The 14,352-nt window shown below is 42.0% G+C and overlaps 1 protein-coding gene across 1 annotated transcript; it reads right to left on the bottom strand.

Moving 5' to 3' along the window:
• Positions 1 to 1,425: 1,425 nt before the first annotated feature.
• On the bottom strand, positions 1,426 to 13,274 carry VDAC2 (voltage dependent anion channel 2). Its single transcript, XM_058696769.1, has 9 exons — positions 13,134 to 13,274; positions 11,961 to 12,029; positions 11,086 to 11,135; positions 7,880 to 8,032; positions 7,738 to 7,790; positions 6,908 to 7,135; positions 5,653 to 5,803; positions 3,307 to 3,364; positions 1,426 to 2,180 (listed from the first exon to the last, which is right to left on the bottom strand). Exons 1-9 carry the CDS (start codon positions 13,162 to 13,164, stop codon positions 2,089 to 2,091), a joined length of 885 nt encoding a protein of 294 aa, XP_058552752.1. The 5' UTR covers positions 13,165 to 13,274; the 3' UTR covers positions 1,426 to 2,088.
• Between the last annotated feature and the right edge of the window lie 1,078 nt (positions 13,275 to 14,352).

Genomic DNA, 14,352 nt, shown 5'->3' with positions numbered 1-14,352 from the left:
GCTCCGGTCATGATCTCACGGTCCGTGGGTTTGAGCCCCACGTCGGGCTCTGTGCTGACAGCTCAGAGTCTGGAGCCTGTTTCAGATTCTGTGTCTCCCTCTCTCTCTGACCCTCCCCCATTTATGCTTTGTCTCAAAAATAAATGTTTAAAAAAAAAAAAAAGGATGCACATGGGTGAACAGGCCCAATTTACTCTTAAAATAGATCTTTGACAAACTGGTAGCTCACTTGTGCCACACCCAGTCCTGAGTACTGGACCAGGTAAACACAACATGAGGGAAGGCCACTGGTTAAGGGGCAGCAGGTCATCCAGGAGGCTTCAGGGGTCGCCAGGCCTGTGACCAGTTCCTTCCCACCAAGCACTGCCAGCAGTTTCTCAGCGGTCTGCTGAGCTACCTCCTGTGTATCCCAAAAGCATGAGGTGTTTTCACACCTAACTTGCAGACATCTTTTGTTTTTTTTAACCTAGCAACAGTGTCTCTCAAATGGCTCAAATTCCAACTTTCTGCCATTAAGTCCTGTCTTATTCATACAGGCCATTTCTGCCAGTCTGACGAACACAGTAAGATCAGAAAGACCCCTTTTTTGTTGTTTTTAGAGGAGAGCACGAATGGGGGGGAAGGGGCAGAGATTGAGAATCCTAACCAGGCTCCACACTGAGCACAGAGCCCAAGGCAGGGCTCAATCTATAACCGTGAGATCATGATCTGAGCTGAAATCGAGTCAGATGCCTGACTGAGCTACCCAGGTGCCCCAGAAGGAGCCTTTTTATCACCCCAGTGTGGAAAGTTTGCTTGGGCTTCTAATCTCTCATCAGATTCTTTCTGACCTAGAAATATTCAGCATGTATCATTTTTTGGGTAGTGAGTCTGAAAGTACTTACATTTCCTTATCTGTTCTCAGACTTCAAATGGTACACTGGGTCTAGTAGTTTCAATGTGAACAAATCTCTCCCTTCTCTTAAACTCTGATCACATTCTTCAAACTATCTCCTCCCATCAAAACACTTGCTCTTTCCTACTATTCCAACCAGAATCACCTATTAATTTCTATCATTCAGTCCAAGTGCAGATTAAGGGCCAGTGGCCACAAAACCTGAAGGCACGGCTTCTGGTCTCACACACTTAAGCCCGACCCTTTCAGTCAGTGTCTGCCTAGAATGAAATGACTGACATCTGACCGAGGCCCACATATTCCCTTCTCAGTTCCTCTGGTTACAGACACCCCACTCCACTTGCCTATACCTTGTCCCATCCCACCTATGGCCTAGCTCATTTTCCACAGCGATAGCTTGCAGGGGTGTGGTGTATGTGGCTAACCTTCAGCACCATCCCTTCTTCCTTTCTTCATCACTTACTCTCCACTCCCTTCTGGGGTCAACAGTGATCCAATGGAATTTTGGACAAACTTACAAACTGAAGATATAAAGGCATATATCCTCTTATTTTATTGTAGTCCAAAAAGCTCATGGAGTTACTTTAGGGACACAGAGGACTTAATGGCACAGATTTAGGTAAAAAGCAAAATGCTCACCAGAAAAATAAAGTACTAACTAGATACAAGGGAGATTTGACCCTAGCTGGCAAATGTTTAACTCTGCAAATACTTGGAGTCATTAGTTATGTATACTTGTTTTATTCATAATCTGTAATGTTTTGGGATACCAAAAGTAACTCTAATAGTTGAATTTAACAAAATTTTTTAACCTCATCTTAAAACTTCCACTGATCCATCTCATTCAATGGCAATTTTCAATGTTAATAAGAACATAAAAACAAACATGCACACAATTGCACAGTTTTCATAAAGGTCTATTTCATTATTGGTGGGTAGCGCATTTAACAGTTAAATACATTTAAATAATGTATAGGTGACTGCACGACTGCAGCATTGGTAACTAGATAACCGATTCAACTAGAAACCAGCTAACAAGTAACTGTCTAAATATTTAAAATACAGCTCTTGTTTAGATCATCCTTTGTTTTGATCACCTTCTTGGGGGGAAAAAGCCTGCTGGTCGGTCACACTGGAAATATATTAAGGCCAAATCTTCTGATATCCATTCCCAGAGGTTTCTTTCAGCTAGATTAAGCCTCCAACTCCAGGGCAAGCCCAAGTTTGTGGCCTCCAGCATTAATGCTCTTCCCATCTACCAGAGCAGACAGTGTAAGCTTGACACCTGTAAACAAAAGCAGGCAACTATGATTTGTCTGAAACACCTCAAAAGTCTGCAATCTTTAATAGCCTGCCTGTCCCTCCTCAGCCTGTCAGATGACCTACTAGTGCCAGCCACCAGAGGGCACTTAGGAGTATCAGAGATACAAGAGAATTCAGAAAGTTAAGAGATAAAGTCACAGAGCATTAAAAATGTTAATAAAGTTCAAAGTGCTCTAGAAAATATAATAATATTCAATATGCTACAAAGGAAAATCATAATTGGACTCAGGAAAGGAAAGCTACAATAGACAAGTGGGGGAAACAGAATAAAGACTACATGTATAGACTATTATGTACTGCTAAATTAATGTTAATTTCCTTAGCTGTGACAGTGGTATTGTAGTTAGGAAGAAAAATGTCTTAATCTCAGGATATGCATGTTAGGGCTGGTGTATCCACATGTCTACAAAACAAATAATTCTTAAAGGCATAGAGAGAAAAAAAGGATTATGTATGCAGACATGGACAGAGAAAACACATGTGGTAAATGTTAACTGGTGAATGCAGCTAAGGGCATATGGGTGTTCTTCATACCATTCTTTCCTTTAGGTTTCCAAAAGGCCAAAACAAAGTCTGGGGGTGGGGGGGAGTTCCAAGTGCTTTAGAACCTGCTATTCAAATGTGGTCCAAGAACCAGTAACACTGGCATCACACAAGAGCTTGTTAGAAAGACAGAACCCTTCATCCAGATCTATGGGCTCAGAAATCTGCATTTTGATGAGTCCCCGGGTGACTCACGCACACTAAAATTTGGTAAGTACTGCTCTAGAAAACATAGCAAGGCTCAAAATAGTACATAAAGTAAACGAGACTACAGAGACCAAACAATGAAAGCAATGAGTTATGTAGGAGAGCAGAACATTCCTGTTCTGAGTAGATGCATGCTGAAGCATTTAGGGAAGTGTCATGATAGCTCCAACTTCCAAACAGCCCACAAAAGAAAAAGAAAAAAAAAGGAATAAAAAAAATTGTGGCAAAAGATAAACATATTCATTGTACTTTTTTTGAAAGGTTTACAAAGAAGCTGAGAAATAAAAAATAATTTTTGAAACACCATCAAAAAAATCCTACGTATCAAGAACACTTACCAGGCCTCAGAGTCTGAGTATAGCCCACTCCAATTAAACTAGAGTTGTTGACTTTTGCCTAAAATAAAATACAAAAACAACTGTAAAGTTTTTGAATCTCCGGAGAGACAAAGGGCCTCCAGGTTTCCCTATCATGCAATTATGAAGTGTTCTGCTTTCTTATTCACATGTGAAATAAAATTCAATATTGTTATTAAGCCAAACAGCCAGGTGCCACTTAATTCTTATCCATTAAACTCAAAGTCAGATTATCAGTAGGACCCAATTTTCTTCGTTGTAAAAAGGTGACAAACAACCTCTAGGATCAAACCAGATTTGGAAATTATTTGGTGTCTACACTCTTGTAATGTGTAATATCAAAACAGTCCAGTCCAGAGACAGAAACGATGTACCTACAAGCAGAAGTCACATAAAATGGCACTTACATTCACTCGGCACACAGCCAAGTCTTCACTAGCCACCAATGGCCAAGTGAGCTATTGGTCTTAAGAAAGAAATGCCCCACTAGTGACCATCTTGTGCCCAACAAGCTAAAAGCCTCAGAAAAAACTGGATACAAGTTTCTACTATTTCAGAATAGAAATAAACCATCAAACTGTGATGGGCAATACTTCTTCAGGGTGATGCTTGATTGGGGGCACAGGGGCACTAGAAATGTTAGATGTATTTCCAAACTAATCCCCAGGAGTCACTCAATGGCACACAGGCCAAAGTTGCCTTCCCATTTTAGACTATGAGAGAGCTACATCAGCTGGCATTAAATCTGTGATGGTGCCATGGACATACATTTGAAAAGAACAACAATGTAGCTACCAGAGGATAGTGTTGTGTGAATCCTAAGGTTTTTACTGCTACAGTGTAAATGGAAACAGAAAGGAAAAATAAATGAATCACCGCCTTACCAATGGGAAAAGCATTCTGGGTGCTTCTCATTCTTTCTGCTTACAACTGCTATCATAAAATAAGAGTGAGGCTAAAGCTTAACTGCCTAAATTATCAAAACATTGTTCTCAGGAATGAAGATCACTTTACGTAACAGAAATAACTCTTGGGGAAGGTTTAACTTCCTTTCATTCCCAGTACATACAGTATAGGCAATGCCTGACCTGTAAGCAACTAACACACAGGAACAGCTGCTAATGTGCCTCAAACCAGAGCCAGTGCCTTGCCTCTACACTCAGACACCGCACGCCCTTCTACCCTAAACCCACTATGACTGAAGGATGAAATAGCAAAGAAGCAAAGCGACTGGGTAGCTCAGTCAGTTGAGTGTCCAACTTTGGCTCAGGTCATGATCTCATAGTTCATGGGTTCAAGCCCTCAGTCGGGTTCCATGCGGACAGTGCAGAGCCTGGAGTCCGCTTTCGATTCTGTGTCTCCCTCTCTCTCTCTGCCCCTCCTCCTGCTCAAGCTGTCTGTCTGTCCCTCTCTCTCAAAAACAAACATTAAAAAAAAAAAAGCCTAAGAAAAGGACTAGGGTGGCTATCCACCCCAACTAACCAAGAACAGCTGGAAGGGAGTCCTTGGGATGCAAGACTTTTTTTTTTTAATGTTTATTATTTTGAGAGAAAGAGCGCTGGCGGGGAGAGGCAGAGAGAGAGGGAGACACAGAATCCGAAGCAGGCTCTAGGTTCTGAGTTGTCAGCACAGAGCCTGACACTGGGCTCAAACTCACAAACCGTGAAATTATGACCTGAGCCAAAGTGGAACACTTTGCCGACTGAGCCACCCATGTGCCCCTGGGATGCAGGACTCTTAATGCTAAAGCTGGAATAGTCCCAGGCAAAGCAGGATGAGCTAGTGGTCACCCTAGCCAGGAGGGAAATCAAAAGATGTACAAGTCCAATCCTGGTTCTACCCCTTCTGCTCTGGGCCTAGCAGTAAGGAAAGTCCTTTCTCTCTCTAAGCTTTGGGATCTCCACCTGCAAAACAGCATTTGTACCACAGACCCTGAAGATCAAATCTAAAGATATTTTGTTAACCATAAAGACAGAGTCCAACTAACATAGTACTACTATTTCCTATAGAAAGACAAAGTAACAATTAAAATGCTATTACTCCTGGCCTGGGGCCAAAACACTGGCTTCCCTGAGCTTAGACAGGCTTGGAGCTCAGGGTTATTATCCACACTAACTGAGCAGCTTTTGAGGTTAAACAAACTATGACCTGGTAACAAACTTCTAACACTGTCTCCACAGAAAATGCAGCATTACAAATTCTAATTCCAATCTAGGAGTAAACTAGGGATCCTGTGAACCACGGTTCAAACTTTCAATACAATGCAATCTACCCAAAGATGAATTCCCACAAGCAAAGAGCCCACTCTAAGCCCACAGCAGTACTCACAGAAATGGAAGCAGTGGGGTCCAACTGATATTTGGCTGCAATGCCAAAGCGAGTGCAGTTGGTACCTGATGTCCAAGCAAGGTTTACTGAAGTGTCAAGATCTTCACATACTTTCTGATAAATTGATCCTCCAAATTCTGTCCCATCATTGCTGTAAGATACTTTAAATTAGTAAATCTAAAACACACACTGTAATGTCTACAGCACTAAGCTGATATTGTAGAATTATAAACAATGCTATAGTTATATTGCTCACATGGGTCTCTAGTATTCCACTGAAAACGTGTTTTAAAAGGTCTTTATTCCAATGTATGCCCCAAAGTAAGGTCATACAAATCATGATAAATCATTCAGTAGAATTACCACCCAGCCACTAATAATCATGCTGTAGAATGCTACAATAAAATTATCAAAATGTATTAAGGTAGTACAGGAGGGATTATAAACCAGGCTTTGTAATACGTATTTTCTATATTTACATATAAGAAGAGAAAACTCCCAAACATTATCAGGTAACAAAGATTATACATCTAGATGGTAGGATTAGGATTATGAGAAATTTTGGTCTTCTTTGTACTTCTGCTATTTAATAATCCGTTGTTTTTATAAGGGAGAAAAATTCTTAAATCCTTTCAACATACATACCTAATTTGGGTTAGATAAAAACACCATACATTTTAGGCAATCCTACCAACTCAGCACCTCAGATACCACAGACAAGTCAAACATACTGGTAAGTTGGCAACATCTTAGCCTTTTCTAAAACTCCAGAGCACATCAAGCCTCACATAAATTAAACATTTACTCTCTCAGCACCAAAAGTCAGACTAACATTTTTTACTATACACTTCTAAAGGCACCCGGAAATGCCTAAGGATGATGATCTTTTTGTGTTAAGAGAGATCCTTTAGGGGTACTGGGTGGCTAAGGTGGTTAAGCATCTGACTCTTGATTTTAGCTCAGGTCATGATCTGACAGTTTGTGAGTTTCAGCCCCTAGTCGAGCTCTGCGCTGACAGCATGGAGCCTGCCTGGAATTTTCTCTCTCTCTCTCTCTCTCTCTCTCTCTCTGCCCCTCCCACACATGCGCACACACACACACTCTCAAAATAAATAAAGAAATTTTCTTTTAAAAAGACAGAAATTCTTTTTAAGAGAAATCCTTTAGATTGTACCTGGGTTCATAAGAAATGACAGGTGACATCAATACCACTCCCAGGTCCTATGTCCCCATAACCCACAAAGGAAATACTCACACATTAGTGTGTAGCTGGAAGTCCCCAGTCCTGTAGCCCACTGCAAAGTTGTTTCTTGTCAGCTTTGATTTGGCACTGTCAAAGGTCATCTGGTACCCAGCAAGCCAGCCCTCATAACCAAAGACAGCTGAACCATGGATTGCAGGTCCAGCAAAATCAAAGTCAACATCACAACCGAGGTTTATACACTCCCTCTTGTAAGAAGACTTGATTTTACCACTTTTCTTTCTGGAAAAAGAACAAACTGACTTAAAACTGATGCCAGTGGGAAAGCCTTACACACTCAACCTCTGCACAGAGAGCACAAGAGGGATTTACGAACTGCAGCATAAATGGGGAGTAAAAGCAGTAGCAGGATAACCCTAAGAGGTAAAGAAGATACAGCTCAGTGAGCTAAAAAACAAGGGAACATGGAGGTACTGGACTTCCACCACCATCAGAAGATTGCTTTTTGCACGACTGGCAATCAGTCACAAAAGCCTATTAGAAACATGTTAATTACCCAAGTTAGTGCCACAATGGGAAGAGGCAAATATTTGAAGGGAAGCCAACAATAGCGACTGTAGTACTCATCATCTTCCAAAGGCAAAAACAGAAATTCACCACCGCAAGGAAGTTAAGGAAGCTATCAAACAGTAAATGTGCACCTTTCCTAAATATACAGAAATGCTTTTAAATTTAAAGCAGATAAAGGGGTGCCTGGCTGGCTCAGTTGCTAGAGCATACGACTCTTGATCTCAGGGTTGAGCTAAAGCTCCACACTGGATATAGAGATTACTTAAAAATAAAAACGAAATTTAAAGCAGATAAAAATGTCTGTACATGCTTACCCCGTGTTTGGTGAAAAGGTAGTATCAAATGTCAGTTTCAAACCTTGACAAATCTATTTTGAGAGAAAAAGAATTTGTTTTCATCATTATTTCCTTTTTGAATTACAAAAATAAATACTAAAACACATGTTCAAAATATTACCTGGTCTTCAATTGCTATTTCTGTTCCCAGAGTGTTATCAGTGTTCCATTTTTCTGTGAAAGTCAGACCATACTCACACCATTTATATTTGGTCTCCAAGGTTCCAGTAACTTTACCAGTGTCTGTGTTAGATGAACCAGATGTTGAGAATTCCTAGTAAGACAATAAATGACTTCATGATCTTTCTTGTAAGCCTAGAAGAATCACTGCCTAACTTACATAAAAACCCACTAAAATACAGTAATTTCACTAATCCTTTTTTCTAGTTTCCCAAATATTCCTATCCTCTGCTACTGTGAGTACATACAAGAACATATTAGCCTGTCAGTTACTAACTGCCACCTTACATACACTGGACATTTCCAACCAGTCAATCACAAGTTAACCTGTATCTAATTCTCAAATGAACAACAAACTGTAGACCTTTTAAGGAAACTTCCACTAAGGTGATTTTATTTGGAATTTAAAAATCAGGGAAGGTCGCGGGGAGGAATGAATGTTTTGGCACTGTTTCCTTTCTGCCTGATATTAAATAAAACACCACGAAGGTTAGTATGGTAGGTTAGTATGGTTAATCATAGATGCCCTCCCATCACTAAAATGAGCATTTATAATAACTGACACACTATTAGGAAACGTTTCCTGAAAATTCCTACAACAGAAAGCACTCCATTGTAGGAAGAATTCATGCCATGAGAAAAAATTTAAAATCTTTGGTAACCCCAATATTCTATTTTTCTGAGATGAAGTTTTCCTAAGATTTCATACCTTCCCAAACATCTTTCACATTCTCATTAAAAACGAAACAAAGTAGGAAAAGATTTGCTCTACAACTGGTTTTATCATGCATGATGTAAACTATATTATGTATGATAGATAATATCAGTAGAGAAAACAATCTAATACAGGTATTAATTTGAAGTACACCACATAATCTTATGTTTGCAGCAAATATAAGTAACTTGCCAATCCCTAATTGCACACCAACTGGAAAGGAAGGCATAATATGGAGGGCTTACTGAAATTTACAATCTGCTATAAAAAATCCAAAAACCTAATAATCTTTCAAAGTTTATTATACAGACAGGCAAACTTCCAAGTTAAAATATTAAAATACCTACTGAGTGTTCTGATTCACAATTTGTCTGCTAATGATGGCTACACACTTTGGCCAATGGAAAGCCAAGTCTAAAGAAGACAGCTAATCTGATAGAACTCAACCTGAAATTGTGATCCCTGCAAGAGTGAGGAAATATCAAAAATATATCAGTGGAAGAAAAGGCCAATCATCCCTCACTTAGAAAACAGAACATCTGTATAACTACTGCTCTGCAGTGAGATGGACTCAATCTCCTGATGTAAAATGCTTTAACAGGAATTTCAAGTCAAGGCCTGGCACTCAGTGCCTGTACTAAAAAGCACTGGATTGTTAGGAAAAAACACTGGATGTAAAATTTAAGAGTCCTGGCATCCAGTTCTGGCTGTCATTTAGTAAATGAGTAACACTGAAGAAGACACTTTTCTGGGTCTCAATTTCCTGAATTGTATTAACAAGATCTACCTTTGGAGGATTAAATTGGACTGGCACTGTGAAAGCTCTGCACATCTTCCTGTGCTCTACACAAAAGGAAAGCATTACTAAAACAATATATATGGAGCATGTTCTTCTAGCAAATACTTGGAATGCTGAATATGTGGAAGTAGCTATTTTTAATCCTGAGTGACAAAGACCAATGACTTTTGAGGCTCCACCCACTGCCATCCATCAGCCTATAGGTTATGAGCCAGCCTATATATATGTGTGTGTGTGTGTGTGTGTGTGTGTGTGTGTGTGTGTGTGTGTATATATCTATATCTCCAAGGAATCCTCAAGACACAAAATCAAGATCATCATGTGGGACCAGAATTGGACCAGATGACATCACTGGAACAGCTTACACCTTTCACTCCATCACCAAACACTTAAGGCTCCTACATTCTGGAGCAAACTGGACACCTCTGCAGTTTAGGTGAGAAAACAGAACGAGCTGTTAAAGGGACTTATCTGGGGCCAGGTACTTACTACAAGAGCAGTACCACATTGAGTTACACATTAAATGGAAACAAAACATACTGTATGGAGTCCAACCCATATACATCCTTCTTGATCTTAAACCTAATTCTGTAAAGCGTTCCTTAACCGCTGTCCACAAAAAGCCTTTTCTCTCCAACAAAGATTTTGATTAATCAATCTAGTACTAGATACACTTCTCTGATTGTTCTCCAGATTAAAGTTTATTTTGTCTCTCCAACCAGCAATAAACAAGCTCTTTAAACAAGGATTGAGTCTTCATTTTTCTCAGAAGGCTTTTGTGACGCCACAAGTGCACAGCAAGTGCTTACATAGGACTTCAAGAGGTTAAAGAGTGGGAACACAAAAACAAACACTAAGTCACTGCTCTGTACTATTACTCTGAGCAGGTAAGCTGCACAACCAGTGAACACTTGGGCTTCCTTACAGACCAAAGAAGCCAAATGACAGATGTGACCAATATAATACCCCTGAAATCCAAGTCTGTGCATAAGAAACTACAATATGATCAATTTTAATAAATATCAGTTATATGCACTAAGGGAGCTAACAATTACAGCAAGAATTTATCAAAATAACCAGTTAATAGTCAGTATTCACACACATAACCATCCCCAAAGCAATCTCAAAACAGGGCAGCGCCTGGGTGGTTTAGTCAATTAAGCATCTGACTCTCGGTTTCAGTTCAGGTTAGGGTCTCACAGAGCTCAAGCCCTGCATCAGAGCAGTGTGGAACTTGCTTGGGATTCTCTCTCTGTACCCCTCCGTTGCTCATGCAACGGCGTGCGCACGCTCCCGCTTCTCTCTTCTAACAAACAAATGAATGAACACTGAAAAACAAAAAAGGCAGGGGGCACCTGGGTGGCTCAGTGGGTTGGGTGGCCGACTTTGGCTCAGGTCATGATCCCGAAGTCATGATCTCGCAGTTTGTGAGTTGGAGCCCGGCGTAGGGCTGTGCTGACAGCTCAGAGCCTGGAGCCTGCTTCAGATTCCGTGTCTCCCTCTCTCTCTGACCCTCCCCCACTCATACGCACGCTCTTGCTCTCAAATGGATTAACATTAAAAATGTGTTTTAAAAAGAAAAAGGAAAATTATTTAACAGTTCATCAGGATTTATTAGATATCTAACACTCACCACACCACTGCATGACTTTGTTTTCACATCCAGTTTCACCAACCCAAAACCTTCAAGTAGAGAGTAAAAGATAACGAAATGATTATTCTGTATAAAAAATGCATACCAATAGCTGAAATCACATAAAAAACAGAAAAACTTCATATATTCAAAGGAGCATAAAAATGTGGGTTGATACAACATTTAAATGAAAAGATTTTTAATTACTCTATGTAAACTAACATGTACAGCACAGAACATCTCATGCAGCTTTTCCTAGTGTTCTGGTGTATATATGGCACAAAAAATGGTTTTCAAACCATTTTAAAACCTAAATATCAGATCAGAAAATTAACTTTAAGTCTTGGAATAACCAATAGTTTATTTAATACAGACATTTAGAACAATTATCCCAAAGAAGTCTTCCTTTAGGATTAATCAACTAAGTAACTGGAAGAATAATCCAAAGTAGAGGGGGTGTATGTGGAACAAAATCTTCAAGAAGAAAACCCAAATTCATTTGAAAAAATCCATAAACCACTAGGAATAACCACTGCCAAAGCAAAAACACTTTAAACATCATAATTCTAGTCACTCAAGACCTAAGCTGTATCTGAAGGAAATGAAAGAAAGCACAGCTGTTTTTTTCTTATAGATAAAATCCATGAACTACAGTTTGAAAAAAATTAGAGGAAACTGGGGTGGAGAAAGATGTGGATTGTTACTATTTTAACAGAAATTTTATCTAAAATGTATCTAGTAAACAAACCAACACAGCAAGATATTTACAATTTGAAAAAATTATTAACTTCCTCAAGCAATCCAAACACATTTTCACTTCTGATCGGGGGCGGGTAAGGAAAAAAAAAAAAAAGGAAAGAAAAAAAGAATCTTACCAAATCCCTTGTTGAAAATATCTCTGGCAGCTTTGCCAAGGTCAGCATATGATGGAGGAATACACATTGCTGGTGGGAAGAAACATTCCAGTGTTAAGGTTCCTGTTCTCCCACTTTCTGTCCAGGAACTAGATTATCACCCACTGCTATCTTTAAATTGAAGCAGTCCAACTTGTTGAAGATGTTTAATTTTGATACCACCAGGAGCTACACTAACTATATGTATTCTAATGATCCGTGAAAGAGATATCACCAATAAAGCTTTATTTCTAAAATGAATAACCACAGTAAGTCGCTATATAAACTTGGACAATTCCTTCCAAAACAGAAAAAAACAGATTTTCTATTCCTAAATTTACACAGTATCTACAGCCTCACCTCTTAGGACCCAACTAGTACAAAGAGCCAAACACATACACATAAACATATCTATACACACAGAAATCTCTGCCAAAATTCACTGGGATAGGCTGATTTAACCAAGTGACCTAAAACCAAAACCTGAAACAAAGCCCTCTCCCATAATAGACCTCTTAGTATCCTCCCTGAGTTCGAAACCAATAGTCTGGAGTGGGAAGAGATAGGTAATTAACACGTTAATTTAAATACTAGAATTTAGACAAAAACACAATAATCTAGGATTCACTCAAACATCTACATCAACTAACTATCAAAAAGCACTTTAGGCATATTAATATGGCACTCAAGTCCTTGGCCAATGCTATGCGGCTTAAGGACAAGCAATCTGTGATGGTTATACCAGCTCATTCATTCTACAGAGCACGTCCACGCCCTTAGGAGCACGTGTAATGACCTTGTGCTCTCACCAAGGGGTTTACTACTTCCTCTAAAAAAGTGACTGACCCAATCTTCCAAAGGCTGAATCCAACAGTTAGTAACTTTTTGCTTTCGAGTTCGTCAAAGGCACGTTCAAGGGGTGGAGGTGATGCGTCCACAGACCAACTCCCCTGACCTAGTCCCTCTATCTGAAATCCCACAGCCCAGCCCCTCCTCCGCAGAGCTGAGGCAGTCAGACGGTGGAACGGCTACCGAAAGGGGCGAGTTTCCAAGCCCCTGGAAAGATTAGGGGAAAGAAGGTGCGGTTTTCCGGTGGACAGGCTTCGACTCCCAGCCAACCCCGCCCCATCCCGCAGACATCTCTGCTCTACTTACGCCGCGCGCAGCTCTGTCCATAGGTCGCCATGGCGAAGCCACAGAAAGGTGATCTGCTGGAGGGACAAGAGGTGCGGTCAGCGGGGGTTAGGGACAAGTCAAGAGGCCAGAAGGGGTCTCAGACAGGGAGGCGAAGAGCCGCGGGGCTGCGCGGCCATCTTAGGGAGCCAGGGCCGACCCCGAGTGTGGCTAAGGCGTCCTGCTTGGTCGTCGGGGCCTAGGCGGCCAAGTGACGCGACAGCGGCGTACCTGGTGGTCTCCTGGGAGGGGCTGCTGCCGCCGCTCTGCTTGCAGCTGAGGCCGCTCGGCTCGCTCAGGCTTGGGCTGCAGCTACCGCGGCTGGAGGGCGAAGTGAAGGAGACACCGTTCCGCCCGCCGCAACCCTGTCCTCCCCCCGCCAGGACCCCGCCGATGCCCCCGAGGCTGTCCGCCGCGCCGGCCCCCGCAACGCCGCCCGCTGTCCACTCCAACCTGCTTCAGAACAGCCACGAGGGCGGAAGACACACCCGGCCCCGGGTGGGCTGCTTCTGTCCGTCGGCGGGGGCCGGAAAGGCAGAGGCTGCTGGACCTCGGGTCAGGCAGCGACGAGGGCAACCCTAGAGGAGAGGGGGCGGGGAACGGCGGAGGCAGCGCTGTAGGGACTGCGCGTGCGGGGAATGGGGCCGAGGCCCCGCGCGCGCTCCTCATGGATGGGGTGGGGCGTCAGGCGCGCGCCCGCGCGGGACCCGGCGCCACTGGGCGCGGCTGCGCAGCACGGGGGTCACGTACGATTCTCCAACTTCCTTCCAGGGGTGTGTTTCCCATACCCTGCAGAGACAGTCTCCTATCGCAGAGGCCGCGGTGGGAGGACCAGCCCAGAACTAAGTGGAGCCGGCCTCAGGGTGCCCCGCCCCTTTTCCTCGCTTCTAGCCCTTAGGGTTCCTCTTTTGTCGCCGCCTCCTGGCTTAGGGATAGGGCTGCTTTGCACACGCACCGAACCGGAGCTGTCTTGATGAGTCAAGCCTGCTAGAAAATTTGGGAATCTTGCTGACGAGGCAGTAGAATGTTGCACTCAAGTTCCTTGAGTATGCTGGAAGAGTGAGGGAGCTAAAAGAACAAGAAAAAATGAGCCGTCTAATGGGATAGAAATAGGGTCAATTGAAGCCCCGGAATCCATCAGCAATCTCAGCATTTTATCCTTACTGTATCTGAGTTTCCTCATCACTAAAATGGCAAGTTT

Source organism: Neofelis nebulosa, chromosome 13 (genome assembly GCF_028018385.1).
Source record: "Neofelis nebulosa isolate mNeoNeb1 chromosome 13, mNeoNeb1.pri, whole genome shotgun sequence".
NCBI lineage: Eukaryota > Metazoa > Chordata > Mammalia > Carnivora > Felidae > Neofelis > Neofelis nebulosa.
The sequence above is the reverse complement of the archived record's forward strand: the minus strand, read 5'-3'. Positions and strand labels throughout refer to the sequence as shown.